This window comes from Loxodonta africana, chromosome 3 (genome assembly GCF_030014295.1).
Source record: "Loxodonta africana isolate mLoxAfr1 chromosome 3, mLoxAfr1.hap2, whole genome shotgun sequence".
Taxonomy (NCBI): Eukaryota; Metazoa; Chordata; class Mammalia; order Proboscidea; family Elephantidae; genus Loxodonta; species Loxodonta africana.
This window is the reverse complement of record NC_087344.1, coordinates 27,727,154-27,752,032: the sequence shown is the minus strand read 5'-3', so window position 1 is coordinate 27,752,032 and position 24,879 is coordinate 27,727,154. Positions and strand designations below refer to the sequence as shown.

The 24,879-nt window shown below is 53.7% G+C and overlaps 1 protein-coding gene across 2 annotated transcripts; it reads right to left on the bottom strand.

Annotated features, from left to right (window-relative positions):
• Nucleotides 1-61: 61 nt before the first annotated feature.
• On the bottom strand, nt 62-24,021 carry ZSWIM4 (zinc finger SWIM-type containing 4). Of its 2 annotated transcripts, none has more exons than XM_064280784.1 (14): nt 23,750-24,021; nt 21,444-21,645; nt 19,520-19,876; nt 16,594-16,673; nt 16,289-16,439; nt 14,118-14,285; nt 13,225-13,563; nt 11,764-11,901; nt 11,235-11,489; nt 9,686-9,821; nt 6,253-6,407; nt 5,327-5,490; nt 3,866-3,947; nt 62-3,000 (listed from the first exon to the last, which is right to left on the bottom strand). In XM_064280784.1, exons 1-14 carry the CDS (start codon nt 23,900-23,902, stop codon nt 2,141-2,143), a joined length of 3,240 nt encoding a protein of 1,079 aa, XP_064136854.1. In that variant the 5' UTR covers nt 23,903-24,021; the 3' UTR covers nt 62-2,140. The 2 variants fall into 2 exon arrangements, with proteins under 2 accessions (XP_064136854.1, XP_064136853.1); XM_064280783.1 differs by having other exon boundaries at nt 65-3,000; nt 16,525-16,673; nt 23,750-24,014.
• Nucleotides 24,022-24,879: the final 858 nt, after the last annotated feature.

Here is a 24,879-nt window from a genome sequence, read left to right as displayed (position 1 = left end):
ACCAATCGCTGTGCCCAGCGCCGCCGCCGCCCCGCCCCCGGCTGCGCACCCCGCCCCAGCGCTCTGTCGGCAGGCCCTGCCCAGCCCCACTCTAAGCCCCGCCCCCCGGGAGCCTCTGTCCTCGCCTGCCCCCGGCGCTGACTGTGACCCAGACTCAGGCCTCTGCCACGAGTACCCCTATTTGTCCGTCAGCAGAAAGGTCCCGAGGGAGCTGCTTCTCGGGGAGTCAGGGAAGGAAAGCAACCAAAGACGTTCCGGCCGTCCCCCAGACCTCTCATCCTATTTGAGGGCCGGGAGGGTTCGCCGCCGTGCCGGCGCCCCCGACCCGCCGACCCGCGCTGACCACGCCCTCCGCCTAGCGCCGCTGTCTTGACCACGCCCACCCCTCTTCCCGTCGCAGCCGGAGCCCCGCCCACCATGGCCTAGTCCAGGCCGGTTGCTCCGGACTTTGCGCAGGGTGTTTTCCAGACCTCCGACCCAGCTGCCTGTTGAGGCTGTTCTGCAACAACCCAGCTCCCTCGCCCGTTCAGCCCTCCATTAATGCGCACTGTGGTGAAACGACCTGTCCCTGGGGCTGCATGAGTCACCCGAATCCTGGGCGGTTATGCACCTAGTACCTGAAGCAGCTCGCTTGCTCCGCAACTTGCAGACCACACCACCAATGGCGTGTGTCTGGAGCCAGGGCACCCCCGAGTGGCCATTCCCAGCGGTGCAGGGGCCACGCAACCTGGGCGGGCAGCCTGGTAATAAGTCTAGTTCCACCTCTTCCTGGCTGAGTGCCCTTTTTGGAAACTTTTGAGCCTCGATTTTCCCATCTGTAAAATGGAAATACTAAACCTCACAGAGTTGCTGTAACAATTAACGACACAAGGAAATCGCTTATACGCGTTTGCCATTTTGGCCGTTGGATAAAACCAGCAGTCGCTCTCATTCCACCCGTTGCTTGAAGCTGTGCCCAGAAAGGAGGCCAGAGATTTCCTGAGGAGGGAACGGAACAGGGAGTTCTGGCCCAGGCGGATGCACCCCAACCCCAAAATAAAATTAAAAAGTAAAAACTGTGATTATTCTTTAAAAAAGAAAAAAAGGAAATGCAATATAAGGTTCAATAAATAGGAAAAAAATTACAAAACGGTGTGATCCTTTGTCCTTAATATACAAGAGAAGAAGAGGTAGAGGGGCTGACTGGGGGTGGGACGTTCTCTCCTCCTCCTCAGGCCGAGGGAGTGGAAAGGAAGGCCGAAAAGCGACAGCAGCTAGGACTTAGAGACACAAATAGAAAGGCAACTATGAAATGTGGAGAGGGAGAGTAAGCTGAAGGGGTGAGGCAGGAGACAGGGGGGAGAGAGCCAGATGGACAGCCATTAATAAGGCGGCCCAGTTCCTGGCTCTTGCAGTTTGGGGGACAGTGTTAGCCTCACTTGTGTTCCTGAGTTGTGTGTCCAGTGACTAACAGGTGGTGGGAGGGGTAGCGATGACTCCAGCCCGCCCTGAGACCCTGATGCTGAAGGGAACAGGGGTCCCGCTGGAAGAGGGGTCTGAGGTATGTGGCTGAGACCAGAGGCCTCTTAAAATCCTTCACTGGGGAGGAGGCATGGTCCCCACTGGGCAGCCTGGGAGCAGGTCCAGGAGGTGGGATGGGCCCTGAGGCAGTGACAGGAGGGTGCACAAGGGGATTCTGGATGCCCTAAGGTGAGCTCCTGTCACCTCAGGGTAGGGTGTAGGGGGTTCTGCTACATAGCTTTTGAAGGCTGTCCCTGGAAAGTCCTGCCTCCTAGCCCCCCTGGAGCCCAAGTCAGGCCTGCAAGTCCAGGAAGGGGAACTTGCCTATTGCTTTTGGGATGCCCAAGTGGGGATCATACCAGCAGCCCAAGCATACACCCCCCTCCAGGCCTACGGGTGGTGGCTGTGGCTTCTGATTCTCACATCTTGCATACTCCTAGGCACACAGGTGGTAGGATGCCACCTCCTTAACCCCGGTCTCCAGCTGGGTTTGGGGTGGGTGCCAAGCAAGACCACCTTGCCCCAACCTGGCTCCTTCCCTGACTTAATACTGAAATGCCACCTGGGCCTAGATTGCTGAAGCCCCCTGTGGGGAGCAGTGCCAGGAGGGCAGGGGCAAAGGGGGACCTCCCCTGGCCCCTCAGCCGAAACGCTCCCGCACCAAAAGCATGAGCTTCTTTTTGCCCTTGTAGGTCTGTTTGATATTCTCCAAGAACTGGGAGAACTGAAGGTGCCCATCAGGTGCCAGCAGGAAAGTCTCACGGGCCTTGCCCAGGAACTCAATGAAGTCGCCGTAGTGCCGTGGGCTGATGTGTGTGAGGCGTGAGTGGCTGGTGGTGATGTAGGCCGCCACTGCGGCCTCCAGGAGCTGGCAGAGGGGCGCCCGGTCGGCGCCCAGGGGCTTGGAAGATCGGCGGGCTCCCAGGGGGCCCAGGCCAGGGGCTGAGAGGGTCCAGCGGCGCAGGATGTCAGAGAGCATGGGGGCGCAGTGGACGCTGCGGATGATGAGCGGCACGATGGCAGAGAGCTCGTGGCGGCCCAAAGAATGGCTAAGGGAACAGGCCCAGAGCACGTCGTTGACCGCCGGGTGGCTGTCCTGGTTGAAGGCGATGCTGAGCTGCGCCAGGGCCAGTGTCGCCAGCTTGTAGGCTCGCAGCGGCAGGCCACGGTGCTCCATGTAGCGTGCCAAGGTGAAAAGGTGGGCGTGGCCCAGGCCGCCGGCCGCTGCGTCCAACACGATTTGATAGGCGGCCTCGAAGGCGGCATGGTTCTTCTCACACAGGGTGAGAGCAGGCAAAGCACAGTTCTGCGGGTCCTTCATGGCGCACTGCAAGGCCAGGGTGCGGGCGCAGGCCCAGAGCTCCTCACGTCGTGGCCCATCCAGTTGCAGCCGCAATAGTGTGGCATGAGCGGTGCCCGTCACTGCCACAATCGTGGCTGCCTCCACTGGTGTGAATAAAGAGTACCAGTTTTGCATGATATTCATCAGGGCTTGTGGGCCTGGTGGGAGGCAAGAGGGAGAAACTGGTCAAGAAGTGAAGGCACGTGTACATGTGTGCGTGGGTTTACCCCGACACCGCCATCGTTGCCAACCGGAACTGAAGATAGCCCCCATCTCCACATCATTCTCAACAGAAACTGCGCCTTACCTGTCCAAAGGAGTTGGGGGGGGGGCAACTGGACAGGGCCGGACTGGGTTGGAATTAACGTAGGGGGCTAAGTTTTGCAGACATGCTTCCTCCTCAAACCACTTTAGGCTGGCCGGCTTCCAGACCTTTGTCCATATAGGTTCCCCTCCTGAGCCTCCCTCCCAGCTTTGGTCTGAGCAGAGGCTGGAGTCAGGGAAAAGGCTCTGCTTCTCTTTTGCCTGCCTGGTTCTCTCAGTGAAACTTGGAGAACCACAGCAGGGAGGTAGGTGGAGGGTCCCAATGGGGGTTGTATTGAGCCAAAGAGTATCGCTCCAAAATTCATGGCCACTTGGAACCTGCGAATGTGACCTTATTTAGAAATAGGGTCTTTGCAGATATAATCAGGCTGAAGTCATAGTAGATTAGGGTGGGCCCTTAAAAGAGGGAAATTTGGACACAGACACACACAGGGAAGATGGCCATGGGACAATGGAGGCAGAGACTGAAATTATTCTGCTACAAATCAAGGAATGCCAAGGATTGCTGCAACCATCAGAAGTTAGAAGATGCAAGGTCAGAGTCTCCTTTAGAGACTTTGTAGAGAGTGTGGCCCTACCAACACCTTGATTTCAGACTTCTGGCCTCCAGGTTGTGAGAGAACAAGTTTTTGTCATTTAAGGTACCCAGTTTGTGGCTCTTTGTCAAGGCACCCCCAGGACACTCAGAAGGGCTCTCACCTATCTCCGTGGCACAGGTGACCAGCCAGCGCACCATCTCCCTACGACGCCAGGTCATAGTGTTTAGGGTCATCCGCATCACCTATAAGATGGGGTTGAGGGGAGAAGGGGGTCACTCAAAGTCTTGGGTTGGCCTATTGAAGGGGGAGGCCTGAAAGTGAAAGGCTGCTCCAGTGAGCCATACAACCTGGGGCAGTGACTTCACCTCTCTGGGCCTCAGCTTCCTCCTCTGTCAAGTGGTGATAAAGATAGTATACCTCATAGGGTTGTTGTGAGAACAAAATGAAACTATGTAGTGAAGCTCTTTACCCGGCTGCTTGAAAGTGCTCAGTTGATGTCAGCAATTACTATTACTGCTAACGCTGGCATTATTTTGAGATCCCATGGATCCTGCCCTGGTCAACAAACCAATGTGGGCCTTCTCTTGGGAAAGTTCCATGCTTTCTCTCAGCAGATTCACCCCTGAAGCCCCCAAAAGCACCTGCCCTACTGGCACTGCCTCCTTCAGGCCTCACCCTCCAGTAAGCACCCTACTCGCTAGCCTCTCCCCTGAGGGGCCACCCCAGGCCCTGCAGTGTGGACCCTGCCTTTGGCAAGCTCCTTACTAGCCTGTCTCTTCCAGAGCTCCACCTTTGTCCCTCACCCCCACCCCCACCATGTCTCTGCCCCCACAGGAGGCTGTCTCAGGTCGATCCCTCCCCTCCACAGGCTCTACCCTTGCCTGTTCTACCTGGGAAGGTCTGGTTCAGGCCTTCTCCAAGCTGTTCCTTATTTTATCTTACTTCTGCCACCCTCTTTGGCCCTGCCCCTACAGGCCCCCCCACCTGACCCCTCAGGTCCTGTCCCCTGCAGGACCTTTGCTTGCCTATCCTGTCCCTTCTGGGCCCTTCTGGCCCTTCTGAGTTGACTCCTCACCTGCTGGCTCCACCCATGCTGGCCCTGACTTGGGCCTGCAGGACCCTGGGATGGCCCTAAGCACTCACCCACAGGGCCGTGGCCATGGCCCCACTGAGACTGCAGACTCCAACCCCAGAGGTGGCTCCTCACTCTCAGGACCCTCCTCTGACCCTCCCTTCTTAGGCTCCACCCCTCAGTGGTACATTCCTCATCCCTAAGAAAGTACCTACTGGTGGGTTCAGCCCCCACCCTCCCTTAGTTTTTCAGTGCTGCCCACCCATGTTTCTCAGCCAAAGGCACCCCAGGCCTACCCGCTTCGCTCTGCCCCCTCGGGAAGCCTAGCTACTCATCTATAGGTCCTGCCTGTCCAGGGTCCCTCTGGTGGTCCTCAACCACAGACTTCACTCCCAGAGGGAGAGCCTTACCTTCAGGACCTGCCACTGAGTCCCTCACTCATGGGCCCCCTCTACTGATGACCCCTATTCCCTCACTTCCCTGATTCTTACAGGCCCCGCCCCAAGGCAGCACCTTCCCCCCCCCCGCCCCACACCTGGTGGCCCTCACCTGCAGGCCTAGCTCCAGCGCAATGCCCAGCAGTGTGGTGTCCGGCGGCGCGCTGGCTGGGGCAGCTGTCTTGCAGGCGTCCTGCGCCAGCTTGAAGAGCAGGGCTGGTGAGTGTATGTTCTGCTGGACGGAACCCAGCACTGTGTGTAGCCACTTGGGGTCTCCTGGGCAGAGGGAGGGACAGAGGAATGTTGGACACACCCCCAGCACAGGTCTGCCACCGCCTGACCTGCTCACACAGGTCTCTCAGCCTAGGTGCTGGTGCGTGAGTGTGGAGGGAGATGCACCAGGCAATGGTTCTGTGGTGGTTTGGACCCACCGCCTCTCCTGCCTCCCCATTCTTTCCTCTGTACCCACTGGGCTGCTCTGCCCAGTGTGAGGGAGCTGCTCAGGGACTGCTGGACCCCCAATTGTCAAGGGCATCAGCCCTGCCCTGGCACTTACTAGCTGTGTGACAAGTCACTTCACCTCTCTGTGCCTCAGCTGCCACATTTGTAAAGTGGGTAATAATAGGGAGCCATGGTGGTGCAGTGGTTATGTGCTTGGCTTCTAACTGAAAGGTTGGTGGTTCAAACCCACTAGCTTTTCCTCAGGAGAAAGATGTGGCATTCAGCTCCTGTAAAGATTTACAGCCTTGGAAGCCCTATGGGGCAGTTCTACTGTGTCCCATAGGGTCACTGTGAGTTGGAATTGACTCGAAGGCAAAGGGTTTGGTTTTGGGTCTTTACTTTGCTTACTGTCCTCCCACTAGCTGGAAACCACGCAGGGTAAGGATTTGGGGCTGTTTTGGTCCCTGCTTTATTCCAGCACCTAGGACAGTGCCCAGTACACAGAAGGTGCTGAATGAAGATTGGGGGAATTTGGTCAAAGGATAAAGGAGGTGGGAAGGGGCATGAGGGTGGGGAAGGGGCAGCCACTGTCCTCACCCTTGGCGGCCATCAGCATGGCGGAGGCAAGCTCACACTGGCGGGTCTCTAGGTGGCCCAGGATGAACCAGCGGGGGAAGCGGTTGCTCATGATGGACTCCATTGGGTTGGGGTGAGGTTCTCCAGCTGGAAAGGCTGATTCCAGTACAGGCAGCCTGGGGTGAGGGGCAAAGCAAGCCTGTGGTGAGGCAGGGCTCTGTGTCTGTCCTCTCTGGGAGAGGTAAGCCTCTGCCCCAGCCCAAGCCACTCTTCTGCGGCCAGCAGAGCCCTGGCACCCAGAAAATGGAGGATGTGTGGACAAGGATGTTCACTGCAGTGTTGTTTATAAGAGGGGATGTAGAAGTCCTGACAATGCGCATCACTCAGGAGTCAGTTAAAGAAACCATGCTCTACTTATGCACCGAGGGCAACACGGCTAAGAGGCGAAACAATTATTTGTGTCCTGATGCAGCCCCATTACCACCTCTGTGACCTCACCCCCTGCCCATTCTCACTCATTTACTCCACTCCAGCCACACTGTTCACCTTGATGTCCTTCAGATACATCAGGCAGTCCCACCACAGGGCCTTTGCATAGGCCTCTACCCAGATCTTCTCATGGCTCCTCCCTCACACCTCGTTCAGGTCTTTGCTCAAATATTTTTTCAGAGAGCTCTTCCCTGACACCCCCACACGAGAAACTGCCAGTCCAACCCCCAACACCCTCTCCTGCTTCTTTGTTCTGTTTTCCCCATCAAATTGAGTACGACCATCTGATAGACAACACATTCTAGCTATTTCTTTATTAGCTGTCTGTCGCTAGACCGTCAGCATCACAAGGGCAGGGATTTTTGACTACTTTGTTTATTGCTGTGTCTGCAGCAGCCAGAACAACACCTGATTATGCAGTAGGTGAACAATAAATATTTGTTGGATGACTCCATATCCAAGCCAATTTTGTTAAGTGGCTCACTGAAATTTACATACGTGTTCCCTGAGTGGTATAAACAGTTAATGTGCTTGGCTACTAACCAGAAGGTTGGAGGTTCGAGTCCAGCCAGTGGCACCTCGGGAGAAAGTCCTGACAATCTCCTTCCAGAAAAGAAGCCATTGAAAATCCTATGGAGTACAGTTCTACCCTGACACACATGAGGTCTCCATGAGTTGGAATCAGGGGAAACTGCTTTTTTTTTTAGTTTTGTGTTCAGCAAGATATTCAAAATAGCTAGGTATGACTAAAAGCGTGGGGGCAGGAGTCAGACAATTCTGGTTTAAATATTAGCTACAATTCCTTGCTGTGTGACCTGGGACAATGGAGATACAAACAGATCACTTTCTTCATCGCCAGGCTGTTCTGAGGATTACATCAGGCAGTGAACATCATGGGCTTAGGGCAGCGGTTGGCACTCTTTTAAGCCAGTATTTTCAGCTTTGCCGGTGTTGTGGATTGAACTGTGTCCCCCCAAAATATGTGTTGTAAATCCTAACCTCCATGTCTGTGGTTATAATCCCATTTGGGAGTGGGTTGTCTCTGTTATGTTAATGAGGCAGGATTAGTGCAGGGTGTATCTTGAGTCAATCTCTTTTGAGATATAAAAGAGATTAAACAAGCAGCTGAGAAAAAGCAGAGATGGGAGAAGAGAGATGCCAAGTCACATGAAGATGGCCCAGGCGCAGAAGCTCAAAGAGACAAGGACTTTCCTCTGAGTTGACAGAGAAAGAAAGCCTTCCTCTAGAGCTGGCACCCTGAATTCAGACTTCTAACCTCCTAAACTGTGAGAAAACAAATGTCTGTTTGTTAAAGCCACCCACTTGTGGTATTTCTGTTATAGCACCACTAGATAACTAAGACAGCCGGCCCTTTGGTCTTTCTTCCAAGGACTCAAGTCTGCCATTGTAGTGTGAAAACAGCCATAGACAATATGTAAATGAATGGGTATAGCTGTGTTCTAATAAAACTTTATTTCTGGACACTGAAATTTGAATTCATATAATTCTCATATATCACAAAATATTCTTTTGCTTTTCCCCCCAATCATTAGACAATATAAAAACACATGGTGCTCTTTTAATAAGAACTAAAAAATTTTTAAATCTATACAGGATAAGATTGAAAACAGCAACTCGAAAGATTAGATAGGAAGCTTAGGGGGCAGTGAGTTTATATGAACGGGGGAGAAACAATTTGGAAAAGGAGGCTGAGAGTGGTTGCACAACTTGAAGAATGCAATCAGTGTCACTGAATTGTACGTGTAGTAATTGTTGAACTGGTGTATGTTCTGTTGTGTATATTCTTGACAATAATAACAACAAATAAAATAAACTAAAAAAAAAAAAGTAAGAGCCGTTCTTATTTCATGGGCTGTACAAAAACAGGAGGTGGACCAGATAGGGCCTGTGGTCTGTAGTCTGCTGACCTCTGGTTTAGAAAAAAGTCTTGTACATAAAACAGTGTTTTCTAAATCATGGCTTTTACGGATTATTCTTTCCAAATATTCTGGAAAGACACACCCCAGGTTGTCAGTTGGTATCTCTGGAGAAGGGGATCAGGGGGTAGGGGACAGATGTCACATTATTTGTTGGGCATGGTTTTCTATAGAGAGGAGGCCTTTAAAATTCTGTCTCTATGATCTGCTGGCGGGCATGAGAAACTGTAACAAGGTTATTCATTCCAGTGCCTTTTGGAAATGGCATAAAAGTCCATCAGCTCCAGGTTCTTCTATGGCGTGTGCATGCAGTGGAACAAAGCTGTGATTCACGCATCCTGTCTACTAGGTGATATGACAAAGCCTCTAAGATGCAGTGTTCAGTTCACTGAGGTAGAAGGAGAAAGGACTAGATGCTGCCATTTGTGTAAAAGCAGGACCAACTTTCAAGGTCCAGATCAAAGGCTTGCATAAATCTAGACTCAGATTCAGACTGAGAATTGGGGTATAGAACTATCGTAGGACCAGAACATATAAGTCATAACATTGTTTAAGGAGCCCTGCTTGTGTAGCGATTAAGCACTCAGCTGCCAACTGAAAGATCTATGGTTTAAACTCACCAACCTCTCTAGAGGAGAAAGATGCGGCAGTTGGCTTCCACAAAGATTACAGCCTTGGAAACCCTATGGAGTAGTTCTACTCTGTTCTATAGGGTCGCTGGGAGTCAGAATAGACTCAACAGCAATGAGTGTGGGTATGTCTACTTCCAGAGTGGAGAACTTGGTAGCTTGAGACAAGTGCGAGTAGAAAAAGACTTGCCTTTTTGTACCTTTTTAATTTTGTACCGTGTGGATATTTCTCAAACTCAGAACAATATTACCTGTCTGTATTTAGTAATAAAAAGCACGTGGCAGCCTGGAATGCCAGGGTAGGGGAGACTAGATGAACCAGGCTGTGGGAGGGTGGGGCCCCTGAAATGCCTCCCACCTCCCTCCCCCATGTCCGCGTCCCCAGCCATCTGTCCTCACCTCATGGCTCGGAGCGCCAGGCGGTAGGCCAGGTCGGGGTCGTGGGGCAGCAGTGCGGTGAACAGGTATCGGGCACAGGTGTGCATGGGCACGCTCTCCCGGAACAGCACCTCTCCAAAGCCGCTGAAGGGACCCCCTGCAGGGGCAGCCTGAACTCAGCCCCCAGGTGTGGGCTTGCCTCTGCCTTTCCCCAGATCTCCCTAGACCCTGGGCTCTGAAGGGCGGATGGGTAGACCCCTGGAGGGGGTAGCTTGGTCTAGAGGAGTCCCTGGGGTGGGGACTGGGGGCTGAAGCAAGTGCTGGAAGGTCTAAGGACAAAAGGTGGAGGAACCCCTGGGTGGTGGGCAGTACCCAAAGGCAGGGTGGTGCCAGAGGGTGGAGGTGGGACCGCACCTGCGACAAGGGTGGGTCATCGGCCCAAGGCCAGCCCCAGCAATTAGCATAGAGAAGAGCCAGGAGGAGGCAGGGGCAAGTAGGCTCTGGAAGCGTGGTAGGGGCGAGGCCTCACAGTATGGAGGAGGGGCCATGGGTGGAGCCAGAAAGAGCAGGCAGGGCCCAAGTTGTGGACGGGGAAGGGTGACCTCACTTTCCAGCAGCAGCTACTCGGCTTATTGGCCCCAAGGTGAGAAGTGGGCAGGGCAGCAGTTAGACTTCTTCCCTGCCAGCACATGCTAGGGGGCGGGACCAATGGCTAGATTTCACCTTTTAGGAGGAGCCAAGGTACTTATTAACAAGTGATAAGCAGATGACACAACCTTGCTTGCTGAAAGCAAGGAGGACTTGAACCACTTACTGATGAAGGTCAAAGGCTACAGCCTTCAGTATAGATTACACCTTAACATAAAGAAAACAAATATCCTCACAACTGGACCAGTGAGCAACATCACGATAAACGCAGAAAAGATCGAAGTTGTCAAGGATTTCATTTTACTTGGATCGACAATCAACAGCCATGGAAGCAGCAGTCAAAAAAATCAAAAGACGCACTGCATTGGGCAAATCTGCTGCAAAAGACCTCTTTAAAGTGTTAAAATGCAAAGATATCACTTTGAGGGTAAGGTGAACCTCACCCAAGCCATGGTATTTTCAATCATTTCATATGCATGAGAAAGCTGGACGATGAATAAGGAAGATGAAAGAAGAAATGATGCCTTTGAATAACGGTGTTGGTGAAGAATATTGAATACACCACGGACTGCCAGAAGAATGAACAAATTTGTCTTGGAAGAAGTACAGCCAGAGTGCTCCTCAGAATCGAGGATGGTTGAGACTTGTCTCACATACTTTGGACATGTTGTCAGGAGGGAAGAGTCCCTGGAGAAGGACATCATGCTTGGTAGAGTAGAGGGTCAGAGAAAGAGAGGAGGACCCTGAACGAGATGGATTGACACAGTGGCTGCAACAATGGGCTCAAACATAGCAATGATTGTTGAGGATGGAGTAGGACCGGGCAGTGTTTCCTTGTGTTCCACTCTGGGTCCCTATGAGTCGGAACGACTCCAGAGCACCTAACAAGGACCAGGAGGCGGGGCTAGGGGCTGGGCCTCACCTTCCAGCAGCAGCCCTGCCTGCTTGCGCAGCACCTGCACCAGTCGCTCGTCCAGCTCTACCTGCTCCAGCAGGGCCAGCAGTTGCTCCTCGTTGCGCACCACCTTGTCCTGGGCATACAGCCCCTCTGGCAGGGCTCTCTGCTGTCCCAAGCCCAGCAGCGCCACCTCTAGCGCCAGAGCGAAGTAGGACTCGCCGGGGCTCCCGGGCACGGGCACGTGCTGGTAGGCCACCTTTTGCTTCTCAGGGCCTTCGTCTGTGGGAGACAGGCACAGGCTGCGAGGGGGCCCCCTTCTTCCGGGCCCACCCAAGCAGGTAGACTGGGGGCAGGGCTTAGGGAAGGCCCAGTGGTGAAGCACATTAGCTCCCAGCACGCACCAGGTGGCGGGGCCCTCCCGCTAGCAGCAGAAAGACCTATTGGTGGCCTCACTTTCAGAACCTAAGTCTATTGGTGCCTGGCACTGGCCAGGGGGCGTGGCCAAGGGGGTGGGATCAACCCCACCACCTACAGGGGTCCCCAATGTGGATACCTGGGTAAAGAGAGAGGGTCTCTTCCTCTAGGCGACAGGCCTCCAGGAGTGCCCTGCAGAGGCAGCCAATAGGGTCCAAGGGGTGGCCCACCCATCCTTCTGTGTTGGTGATGCAGGTGGAGCCTTTCTGGAGCAGCTCTGTGAGTGGGAGAGGGGCTCAATGCTCACCTGCGGCTCGCTTGCCCCAGGGCAGTTCGCCTCTCCTTGACCTCCAGGCCCCCCAGCCCCCCAGGCCCCACCACCTGCCCACCCAGCAGCCGTCTTCTCTGCTCCTGAGCTGTACAATAGCTCTCACCTCCCGTCCCATGGCTAGGCCTAGACCTGGCAGGACACAGGGACAAGGGATGTGTTGTTCCCCACCTCTGAGAAGACAAAGCCCAAACAGCTCTCAAGGCCTCCAGGACCAACAGAGAGTTTCGTACGGTGGCGCATGCCTCACAGCCCTCTGGATCTCCTCTCACAAGCCATGTTCTCTCTTGCCTCTGGGCTTATGCCCAGGCTAGTCCTTCTACCTGGAGCACTCTTCACCCCTCTGTTTTCTCCTGGACAACTTGACATCCTAAAGATCTCTACCTAGCTATCTGGGAGGCTTTCCCTGAGGCCCGCAGGCTGCTTCAGGGCCTCTGCCCAGCTCCCGGAGCCCCCGTGTTTCCCCCATTATCCCTGCGCTCAATTTTCTGACTCCTGATCCATCAACCGCATTACTCACGGAACTCACCTGGTACCCACCCCCATATCTGATCCACAGTTCCTTTTTTTTTTTTTTGCCCATACAGTTAAAAAAACAAAAACATAAATTTGAATGTTACTTATGTTTAAAAACCAGGAAATTCTGCATCCATTAATCCATATGCCCGAAACCCTGGTGGCATAGTGGTTGAGAGCTACGGCTGCTAATGGCTGCAAAAGGTTGGCAGTTCAAATCCACCAGGCACTCCTCAGAAACTCTATAGGGCAGTTCTATTCTGTCCTGTAGGGTCACTATGAGTTGGAATCGACTGGATGGCAATGGGTTTTTGGTTTGGCCTCACTTGACAAAATCAGAAGATCTGGCCACACTGGGCCTACATCTCTGAGAGGCATGTCCCAGCCTCCTTTGTGGGAGATGTGAAGGTGGGAGAGGCCCACCATTCCCCTGCAGCAGCCGTGAGCAGGTGTGGGGCTCAGTGCAGGGTGGAGAGTTTTGCCAGCAGGTTCTGGCATCCTCTTAGGAATTGGCCCTTTGCGGGCTGCAGGCCCTTGTGCTTGCTGTTGGCGGTTTGCCATGACTTTCAATTCTGTAGCCCTGCAATTGTTTTTTAAGCCCTTATTCCCTGTGTTATATTCCTTTCTGCTCCAGACACCTGCAGTGGTTTCTATTTTCCTGGTGGCCCCCCATGGGCCCTCTGGGGTGCCACTGTCCCCACTGGCCAGCCTGTGTGTCCGCGGCCCCTGGGATGTGGTGCTAACATTGGTGCCCACCTTTTTTCTGTTGTTTGTAGCTCTCAAGCTGATGCCGACGTTGTAGCCGCAGTGTGTTGACAATGGCTCCTGCCAGCCGCAGGGCCTGACGAGGGTATCCATGGGCACGTAGGGTGTCCACGCGGGCACAGGCTGTGGGGAAGGGCTCTCCCAGCCAGAGTGGATGGCCCTGGGGGTCGAAGGTCAGGTTGTCACAGCCTACGTTGCTTTTGAGGCTGGGGCTGTAGGAGTCACTGGCCAGGATCCTCTGTAGGTGGGCGTCGTTCCAGTGCAGCTCCCCAGCCTGCAGGGCTCGGCTGAACACTGTGTGGCGGGAACCTGCTGCTGCCACCTCTGGGCCTGGGGGACAGAGACCCAAGGCGGTCTGGTGAGGGGGCACAAACGGCGGATGTGGTCAGCTCCACCCACCAGGAATGGACTCTGGGCTGGGCCCTGTGTGGAACTATGGGTGTGCATCATCTCCCCAAATCCTCATAGCAGCCATTCAAAGGGGTGTATGTGTGGGGCTATGATAGCCCCATCACATGGATGGAGACTGAAGCTGAGTAACTGTCCGTCAGTCTGTCCTTCTTTCTCACTCTCCATTTCCCTTCCCCACTCCATCTCTTTCTCTCCATCCATCTCCACCTCTCTTTGTCTCTCTCTTCTCCATCTCTCTCTCCTCTACTCTGTCTCGCTCTGTATTTTTCCCTCCTCCACTCTGTCTCCATAGCTGGTAATAGAAGGCTGAACCAGGACATCAGCCAGGACCGCAGGTGTCTTCCCCATCATACTTCAACATCCCCCGGAGCTCTCCACCACCCCTGCCCTGGGCATGAACTCTCCTCTGGCTGGGTCCGCCTTTGCCCTATACCAGCCGCCCTTCTCTCCTGGAACAGGGCCCCCTCTCCTACCTGAGCTGGGGGCCGCAGTGGGTTGCAGGCTGGGGCTGTCGAAGGCATAGTTGCCCTCTTCCAGGGGGCACACCTCCAGTTTGTCCCACTTGCACAGCAGCTGCAGCCAGCCAGCCCGCTCCTCAGGCTTGCAGTGGGGGCTCAGGACAACACAAACCCACAGGGCCCCTGAGGGTAGAGGGCAGCAAACACTTGTTGAGCGCTTATTGTGTGCCAGGCCCTGCTCTGCTCAATCCTCACCTCCACTCTCTGAGGTTGGTGTTAATGATATCTTCACCTTACAGACAGGGTTTAAAACCAGTTCATTTTGTCCCCATTCTTATGTATACATAGGAATCACGTGGGGATCTTGTTAAAATGTGGATTCTGATTCAGTATACCTGGGGGTGGAAATGCAGATTCTCACAGGGGTTTGAACAGGAACTAACCGGTTCAAAGCCCTGCTTACAGGTCAGATACCTGAGGCACAGAGATGGAAAATAATTTATTCAAGGTCACATAGCTGCTAAGTTGGAAGTCAGGATTCACACCAGGGTGCTGGTCCCTCTCCATGTGTTTTTTTCTATAGCATTTCTCTCTAACATGTCTGTGGAATGTGTTTGCATGCCCACTGGACAACCATTTTCAAGTGGCTGAAAAAAAAGAAGATTTTGTGTCTTGTGAAAATGATATGAAATTCAAATAAATAAAAATGCCTGTAAATAAAGTTTTATTGGAATGCAGCCACACGCACACATTTATGTATCGTTTATGGCTGCTTTCCCACTACAGTGGCACAGTTGATTAGTTGTGATGGAGACTGGATGGCCTGCCAAGCTGAAAATATTGACTCTCCGGCTGCCCTTCATTGAATAATGCCTCGCCACCCCCCCGCAAAATTCATATCCATCTGGAACTGGTAAATGTGACCTTATTTGGAAATAGAGTCTTTGCAGATGTAATGATGAGGTCTGTATGGATCAAATTGTGTCCTCCAAAAAGATACACTGAAGCTCTAACCCCCATATCTGTGAACGTAACCTTGTTTGGGGAGTTAGGGTCTTCTTTTGAAGGTATTATTAGTGAAGTTAATGAGGCCATACAGAGTAGGGTGGGTCTTAATCCTATATGACAACTCGTTGCCGTTAAGTCAATTCCAACTCATAGAGATCCTATAGGATAGAATAGAACTGCCCCTTGGGTTTCCAAGGCTGTAAAGCTTTATGGAAGCAGGTTGCCACATCTTTCTCCTGAGGAACACTGGTGGGTTCAAACCACGGGCCTTCTGGTTAGCAGAGGAGAGCTTAACTACTGTGCCACCAGGACTCCTTAACCCTATGTGACTATGTCTTATAAAAGAAGAAAGCCATGGAGACAGTCACACAGGAGGAAGACAGGACGCCATGTGACAGAGATAGATGGATCTGTAAACAGCAAAGGAACACCAACAGTTGCCGACAGTCACTAAAAGCCAGGAGGCATGGAACCGTCCTTCTCTCAGAACCCTCAGAAGGGATCAACACAGCCAAGCCCTGGGTTTGGGGTTCTAGCCTACGGACCTGTAAGAAAATACGTCTCTGTTTTTTGAAGACGCCTACTTTGTGGTTTCTAATTATGGCGGCCCTAGGAGACTAAGACAGGGTTCTACTGGATTATGATGGGCCCTAAGCCAATGACTAGAAAGAAGATGAAAATCTGGACACAGAGACAGGGATGGAAACATGGCAGAGAAGGCCAGGTCATGATGGAGACAGAGATTGGAACGTTGCGTCTGCAAGCCAAGGAACACCAAGGATTGCTGGCAGCCACCAGAAGCTATAAGAGGCAAGGAAGGATCCCCCCGTTAGAGACTTTGGAGGGGGTGTGGCCCTGCCGACACCTTGACTTTGGACTTCTGGCCTCTCAAACTCTGAGAGCACACAATTCTGTTGTTTTAAGCCCTTCAGAAGAAGAGTGCTGAGCCCTGGTCTAGCGTGTTTATTGCATTTTATCTTCTGTCCTCCCCATGAGCTATCAGCTCTATGAGGGCAGAGATTTTGTCTCTTGTTCTCTGCTGGGTCCCCAGTGCCCAGTATAGTGCCTGGCACATAGTAGGTGCTCAATAAATGCTTGTCAAATGAGTGGAGGAAGGATTCCTGGGCCAGGCCCTAATCTCAGGCTTGACATCTGCCGCGCTCCAGGCTGGGTCTTACCCAGCTCGTCCCACAGCTGCCGGCACTTGTCAGTCATGCCTGCGCCTTGCTGCCGCCACAGTGCCAGGTGTGGGTCCTGCAGGAACTGCTCTGTCATGAGGATCAGCATGCGCGCCCCATTGGAGTCCCGCATTCGCAGCATTTCCCGCACCTGTGCGGGGACGTGGAGGTGAGGAGGGGGTGGGGTGTCAGCACCAGGGTCTCCTGAGCCTCTGTGCCCCCGACCCGTGCAGCACCTTGCTGAACATGGAGCGCAGCTGCTGGCTGGCACCATAGTAGCCGCCATTGGACAGCAGCTGCTTCACCTGCTCCTGGATCTGCTCCTCATCCAGGTGCCAGCAGTTGGCGTCCTCGATGCCTGCACCTGCTGTGGGGTCTGGGGCACCTGCGGGGAGGAAGGGAAAGCTGAGGCTGGGAGCAGAGTGGACAGAGAGGGTGTCTGCCCCTGCCATCAGTCCATTCCTCCAAATTACCCAACACACTCCAAACTTTCATCTTTCATCCATCCCATCCAAAACACTACCCCACCTACCCATTCGTCCATTTACTTATCCATCCATCCATCCATCCATCCATCCATCCATCCATCCATCCATCCATCCATCCATCCATCCATCCATCCATCCATCCATCCATCCATCCATCTCACCTGAGATACCACCTGCCCATTCATCCATCCATCCATTTGTCCCACCCAATACACCACCCATACTCACCCATCCATCCATTTACTCACCCATTCACTCATCCCTCTCATGTTAAATATCATCTGCCCATCCATCCATCCATCCATCAATTATCCATCTCATCTGAAACACCACTTGCCTATAAATCCATTTATCCCTCCATCCATCCATCCATCTGTCCCAGTGAGAACATCAACCCCATCCACCATTCATTCATTTACTAATCTACCTACTAGTCTATCTCACCTTAAACATCGTCTGCCCATCCATCCATCTGTCCGTCCCACCCAAAACATCATCCATCCGTTCCACTCAAAACACCACCCCCACCCACCTGTCCATACATTTACTCATCCATCTCACCCGAAACGCCACCCCGCACACCCACCCATTTACTCATCTATCCACCCATCTATTTACTCATCCATTCACTTACTCATCTACCCATCTGTCTTAGTTATCTAGTGCTGCTATAACAGAAATACCACAGGTGGATGGCTTTAACAAACAGACATTTATTTTCTCACAGTTTAGGAGGCTAGAAGTCTGAATTCAGTGTGCTGCTCTAGAGGAAGGCTTTCTCTCTCTGTCAACTCAGAAGAAAGTCCTTGTCTCTTTGAGCTTCTGCTCCTGGGCAATCTTCATATGACTTGGCATCTCTCTTCCTCCATCTCTGCTTCTCTTGATTGCTTGTTTAATCTCTTTTATATTTCAAAAGAGATAGACTCAAGATAAACCCTACACTAATCCTGCCTCATTAACATAACAAAGGCAACCCATTCCCAAATGGGATTATAACCACAGACATGGAGGTTAGGATTTACAACACATATTTTTGGGGGACATAATTCAATCGATAACACCATCCATTTGTCCATTCGACCAGAAACAGCACGCATTCATCCATCATCTATCCATCCTGCCTGAAAAACCATCAGCCCATCTATCTAAATCACTTACCCATCCCATCCACCTGTGTCGTGCTGTGCATCTATCCATCCATTTTTCCTATATCAGTTCATCCAAACATCCATACCTTTCAGCATACCTATCTACCCCCCATTAATCTATCATCTGCTCTACCCGTAACTCCCACCCATCGATATACCCATTCCATTTATCCATCCAACCACTCGCCCCATTTGCCTTTCCAATCCATCCAAACCAGCTACAGGCAATCCCCAGATTATGAACGAGTCCCATTCCTAAATCTGTCTTTAAGTCAAATTTGTATGTAAGTCAGAACAGTTAGGTATGGTTCATATTTAATGTCAGTTTGTCAAATATTTGTCTTGGTATACAGTGTATCTTTCTCTGCATAAAAAATATTAAATAAACACTTCCAGATACACTAAAACATCTTTAACATAGTAATACAGTAATAATAATAATGTTTTGATGCATGTCACAAAGTAGTGCCCATTTATTATTAAGAACCATTGTATGTACCTCAAATATTTAATATAATAGGCTTTAAGGGGATTGGTTCATAACTATGGGTTGTATGTATGTTCACGTTTACAACCTGGGGACTGCCTATACTCAAAATACCCACTCACCCATCCATTCACTGACCCTTGTAGCCATACCATCTACCCACCCAAATAACCACAACTCTCACATCTACCCTTTACCTGTCAAACCATCCATTCATATGCACTTCTCCAAACATCTACCACTTGATTTAGTCCATCCATCCGTCTTAAACAAAACACCCACCCACTCTATCCATCCTCCATGTTGGTCCTCACATATGGACCCTTCCATGCACCCATCAACTCATCCCCAAATCTGTGAACCCTTTGGTCCTTCCATTCTTTCACTAACCCCATCTGTCCACCACCATCAGTCTACCTCAATTCCCCAATCATCAAAGCCCTCCCCAACCACACACCCATCTCCCCCTCTAATTACCACCAACTCCCCATTCATCTACTGTCCTACTTACTCACCGATCCACTCACTTCACTGTTTATCCACACTGTCAGTTCACCCTAACATCCATCATCAATTCTTTCTGCACCCATCCATCCCCACCCTCAATTATACATCCATTCCTCCATTCTCTATCATCAATCTACCCATCCCCTATTCAACCCCATCCTCCAACCATATAGCTAGGCAACCCAGCCCTCATAGCCCTCTAACCCTCCCAGACATCCCAACACCTCCTGGTATATCTCCCTACTCATACCCCACTCCTGACAGATACTAATGTCCACATAAGCTCTTCATCCCCCACCACTCATCCACACCCAAGCCTGTCCCTGTGATCCTGAGATACCCCCATCCTGAGGTCCCCCAACTCAGGCACTCCCTCTTGTCCTGCTCTCTGCCCATCAGCTGATATTTGACCACTCCCTTGCCCCAGGACGAGATGGACTCCTGTATCTACCACATATTAGGTGTGGGACCCTGGAAATGGCACCTCTGCCCCCCATGTATCAAGGGGATATGAGGATCCTGTGATGATGCTTGGTCCACAGCAGGTGAGCTGGCTGTGAGCTGCTCCCTCACTGCCCCGTCCGACCCCTGGTGCCCTTACCATGCACCAGGTTGATCTCAGAGCCCAACAGGAGTATCTCATCGGCCAAGCGCTGGGCAGTGGGCAGCACCTCAGTGTGGTGGGCACTGATGAGGTACTGCACGAACTTCTGCAGCTGGTCCCGGTTCATCTGGGAGAGTGTCTCAGAGATGGGCAGCCGAAGCTCCACCTGGCGGGCATGCCGAATGCGGTACAGTGACAGGGCCACCACGTGGGAGCAGTAGAAGAGGTCGCGGTTGTCACAGCCGCAGCTCACGGACGTGATCTTGCAGCGATCAAAGCTGATGGAGATGTGGTAGAGACGCTCGGGCTCACCAGGGCCCCCCGGCTCCCGCACATTCCCACTCAGGTGGAACCCTAAGACCAGAACCAGATGGTCAGGGCCATGTACCCCCAGGGACAGGCAGGCCTTGTCACCAAGACCCAGATGCAAACCCAGCTGAGTGACCCAGGGCAAGTCCCCTGGCTTCTCTATGCCTCAGTGTTCTCATCTGTCAAATGGGAATCATAGTAACATCCTCCTCATTGGGTAGTTGTGAGGATTAAATGAGTTAATACTTGAAAAGTACTTAGAACAGTGTTGACATACAGTGTGCCCTAAAGAAACGCTTGCTCTTAACCTATTACGAATACTATTATAGCAATGATGTCAGAGATGGTTTTCTCAGACTCGGGTTACCATGGACACAGCCAGGGATCCAGGAGCTCTGGAGCTCCCTGGGAAGATGCCAAAAGCTGTGACACTTGGGGGCGAGGGGCTGATGCAGCAGGCCAGTGGTGCAGGTCATCCTATCACCCCCTACCCCTCCCTGGCCCCTGGGAAGCCAGGTGCTAGGCTCGCCTGACTGGTTGGTCCGCTCGGGCCCCAGCCAGTCCTGGCTGCGTCATGCCGGGAGACGGCTTCCTCATATCGGCTGGAGGCGGCGGAGACTGTGGCCAGCCGCAGGGACCTGAGGCTGACAGGACCCAGAGAGGGTCATCTTGACTGAGCCCCTGCCACCATCAAAGGTCTGGGACAACCTCTACTGGCTCAACCTCTACCGGCCTTTCCTGAGCCCTCTGCCTGAGGTCGGAGGCTGTTCTTCCACTCCTCTTCACAGCCTGCCCCAACCTAGACTCTGCACCCCTTCCTTTGCTTCTGGCCCATAACCTTGCCCTCGGCCCCCACCTGGGCTGAGGTCTGGGATCATTTTCCACCTGTATCCTTAACCTCTGCCCCCTACCCTTACCTGGACCTTGCTGCCTAAGGTCTAAGACCACCCCTCACAGCTGATCCTGAATGTCTACCTTCAACTCCCACTTATGCCCCATTGCTTTAGGTCTAAGACCTTTACCTGAGTCTCTCTGCCTGAGGTTTAAGACTACCTCTGACCTCTGGCTCTAAATCGCAGCCTCCAGCTCTCACCTGGGTCCCGCTGTGTGAGGTTTAGGGTTGTGTCTTGTTTCTGGCTCTAAACTCTACCCCAAAGTATCACTGGGCCTTGCTGCCTGAGGCCTGGAACCTCTCCTGGTTTACAAGCACTCCTCTAGCCCCTACTTGGACTCTGTTCCCTGCTCCCCACCCCCCGCCCCCCCTGCCAGCCCCTTCTGGCTTACCCCCTCTTCCTCTGTTCCCCAACTAAGCTGATGGATGTCTAGGACCACTTTTCACCTTTTGTTCATAATCCTGCACCCAACCCCATCTAGGCCTGAAGCCTAAGGTCTAGGACTTTCCATCACCCTGTCTCACAACTTCTACCCCCAACCCATATAGTGGTTCTCATCTCTGAGTCTCTGAGACACTGAGTCTCTACTAGCCCTTACCCCAAACCCCTACTGGGCCCACTGCCTGAGGTCTGGAACCTCTCTCCCCCAGCCAAGGAGTCCCTCTAACTCCTCTTCTCCAGAATTCCCTGTCCGGGGTAGGGGGTCAGGGGGCACTCACCCACTTGCAGCACACGGTCCACGGCCCCGCTCTGCAGCAGGTGCAGCCCGCGGGTGAAGGGCACCCGGGCATCGTGCTCACCCTCCAGGGGCTGGTAGCCCAGTGATGAGTACATGCATATCTCACGCTCACTGCGTGGAAACGACCAGAACACGATGCGCTTTTGGACTGGCTCTGGCACCCGGGAGAACCTCTCTTCAACCTGGGGGATGGGCCAGGGAGTTAGGAAGCTGGGCTTCGTGCAGGGGTCTGTGATGTGCATCCTGGCTTTGCCAAATGCAAGCAGCATGTATGACGGTGGGCAAGTCACTCTGTCTCTCTGAGCCTCTGTTTGCTGAGGTGTAAAATGGGGATGTTAATAGCACCCACCTCCTGAGTATTGTAAGGATTAAATATACAATAATATATGTAAAGTGCTTACAATAACACCTGGCTCATAGTTAGTGTTCTAGAACTTTCTGCCACTTCCCACCAGGATGCCAGGACCCAGGGAACCAGCGTAAGTAGTCCTGCCTCCCAGGCCTTGAGGGGGCGGGAGGCAGGAAGACAGAAGTAATAGGAAGAATAATAAAAATCAAAGCCTACATTTTCTTAGCCTACACTACGCTAAATGCTTTATGTATGCGATTTCCCTTAATTCTCACACCAGTGGGTTAGACATTGATCATCACCCCATTTTACAGACAGGGAATCTGAGCCTCAGAGGTGGGGTCAATTCACTTGCTCAGAGTCCCAGAGCTGGCCAGCTCCAACTCCCAAGACCAGCTCTGTTCCTGAGCTTCCTGTCCATGCCCCTCCCCGAGGAAGGGCCCCCAAGAGGGGAGGGGTGTCCTAGCCATCCCTGTGGGCTCCAGGCAATGAACTGAGCTGGTTGAGCCTGTGTTCCAGTCTGGGCTTGCTACTTACTGGCTGGGTGACCTTGTGCAAGTTTCTCAACCTCTCTGTGCCCGAGGTTCCTCACAAAGTGGGACCAAGAACAACAACTCCCAAAGGGCTGTAGAGGATTTGCTGAGCTTCTGGGGCCAGGAGCTCTCCTAGCACCAGGCCTGGTGAAGGGAAGTACACAGAAGCCCTGGAGGTCATTTGAGGATTATTCGGTGTGTCTTGCACACAGTGTTGGGACAGGGATGATCCGGAGCCCTGGCTCCTGGGTTTCTGGGGGAGGTGGGAGGGTCAGTGATGGGCTCAGGCCAAGGGGACAGTCGGCAAATGACTAAGGAGGGATTTTTCAGGCCATGAGTCAGAGCCTACCCCATCCCCACTTGGCCCAGACTCAACAGCCTGGCAAAGCTCCTAACTCAGGAGAGGCCAGGGGAGCAAAGACCGCCCTCCAAAGCTGGACAGAGCCAGGTCCAGGCTCCTTGTGGGCCCACACTGAGGCTTGGAAAATGCATTTCAAGGGCCCCAGCGCTGGGACATCCTGGAGGCACCCCCAGAAGCCACAGAGGCAGGGCCCCAGGTGTATCTGTCCAGGTACCAGGACCTGCTCCCACTGCCGCTGACCCCTGGAAGGACTGGAATGGCTGTGGTGATCCCTGGCACTTGGGTAATCCCTGCTACCAGCCAGGAGGGGCTGGGCAGTCTCAGGTGGGAGCTGGCCCCAGGGGTGCTGAAGGCAAGGGGTAGGGAGGAGAAGGGCTTGAGAATGAGGGTGTGGAGAACAGGGTCCCCAAGTGACAGGTGGGTTCTGGAGGCTGCAAAGCAGGATGGAGGGCTGAAAAGGGTGCTTCAAGACCATGATCTGGAGAGATGGGGCAGTCTTCTACCGGCGTGTAGGACAGGGGTTTGGAGGGCAGGAGTCGGGGGCTGGAAGTCACTGGCTCTGAGATCTGGGGAGATGGGTGTTTCCAGGGGGGCGGCTTGTAGGAATTAGAAAGAGGAATGAGGATTCAGTGGGGGGGACTTGTCCTTGTGGGGAATAAGAATGAGATGAGAAAAGGGGGGTACACAGGCTTCTGGGAGGAGCATGGGGGTTGGATTTCAGGAGTCCGGGGCGGGAGAAGAAGTGTCCTGAGTTGGGCTGTGCAGAGCTCAGAGTATCCCAGACTAAAGGGCCAGTATGTGGGCTGGAGGGCAGGAATGGGGGACAAGGGGTGCGGGTGGGTCATAGGCTTTGAAGGACAGAAATGGGAGGACGAGGAGGTGTCTGGGGCGGGGCTCAGGATCTTGAAGGGGTTCTCGGGGTGTTTCTTGTGGGAGGCGGGTCCGGAGATTGGAGGTTGGGTAGGGGGAGGAGAAGGCATGTCGGGAAGGGACGAGGTGCGTTTCTCCCCTACCCAGCCCCCCTCCCAGCCCCGCTCGGTCACCTGCTCGAAGGCCCAGCTCTCGGCCACTCGCTTGGCGCTGAGGTCCAGCAGCGCCTCGGGCCGGCCCCGGCCTCGCGCGGCCCCGGTCCGGGAATCGCGCTCCTCTGGTCCAGCGAGGCTGCCCCGGCTCCGCTTGGCCGCGGGGGGGTCCATCGGCCGGCCGGGGCCGGGGCGGCGCTGCCAGGGGTCGGTCCAGTACCTGCTTTGATCTGCCGGCTCCCGCGCCCTCTGGCCGCCCTGCAGTCCTGCCTCTGCTCTCGGCCGCCCCGGGACCCCCGCCGCACCCACCCCTGCCCCGCGCCGGGCTGGCCGGGTGATGCGGCCCCTTTAAGACTCTTCACAACAATGAAGCTGCCTCGGCTGTCGCTTTATCCTCCGCTGTCGTCCCGCCCCAGCCGCCAGTCCCCATTGGCCCCCCCCCCCGTCGTCTGCGGCCCTTCTCTGCCATTGGCGGCGCCACCGGCCGCGTCCCCAAGGTGCCACTGCTCATTCGCTGCCTGCGCGGCCCTTCTTTTGGGGTTCACCCAATCAGAGCATGCAGCGAGAGGCACTGTCAATCACGGGGCTCTGGCTGCCAATCGGAGCGGGAGGACCCCCGCGGCGCTGCCCTTACGCGGAGTTTCGGGGCGGGCCCTGGGTTCATTCACAACATTCCTCTCCCTCCCGCCCCCTCGAGCTGGACAGCGCGCCCCGGGCAGCTGGGGCTGCGCCCACGCACGGCTTTGTTTACTGAGGGTCGCTTCCGGGCACCGCGAAGGGACAATCAACACCGCCCAGCTGGGGGAGCGAGACGGGGCGGCGGGAGCCCCGGACAGCGCTCAGCCCCTCCTTCCTCCTGCCCGTGGGACCCAAAACAACTCCCTCGGCCTCTCAGGGCGCAGGGTCAAGTTTCGATGCTTTAGGGGAGTCACGGGCTCCTGTAAGGAGCTCTAATTAGGGGGTTTGGAGATCTTCCCTCAAGCCCACCCTTGATCTCAATCCATTCTAAACAAACAAACAAAAAAAACCTGCTAACTCCGTTAGCAGCCGTAATACTTAACCAGTACGCCACCAGTGTTTCCCAATCCATTCTATGTCCTAAATATTAGGTCGAATCATATGACTTTGCCAATTTTCGATTATTTTTTACC

Coding starts and splice junctions, on each gene's coding strand:
- ZSWIM4 (XM_064280783.1), bottom strand. CDS start 23,902: ATGGACCCCCCCGCGGCCAAGCGGAGCCGGGGCAGCCTCGCTGGACCA. Junction 16,674..19,519: donor TGAGATCAACCTGGTGCATG/GTAAGGGCACCA, acceptor TCCTCCCCGCAG/GTGCCCCAGACCCCACAGCA. Junction 16,440..16,524: donor TGCGCTCCATGTTCAGCAAG/GTGCTGCACGGG, acceptor GTCCCCGCACAG/GTGCGGGAAATGCTGCGAAT.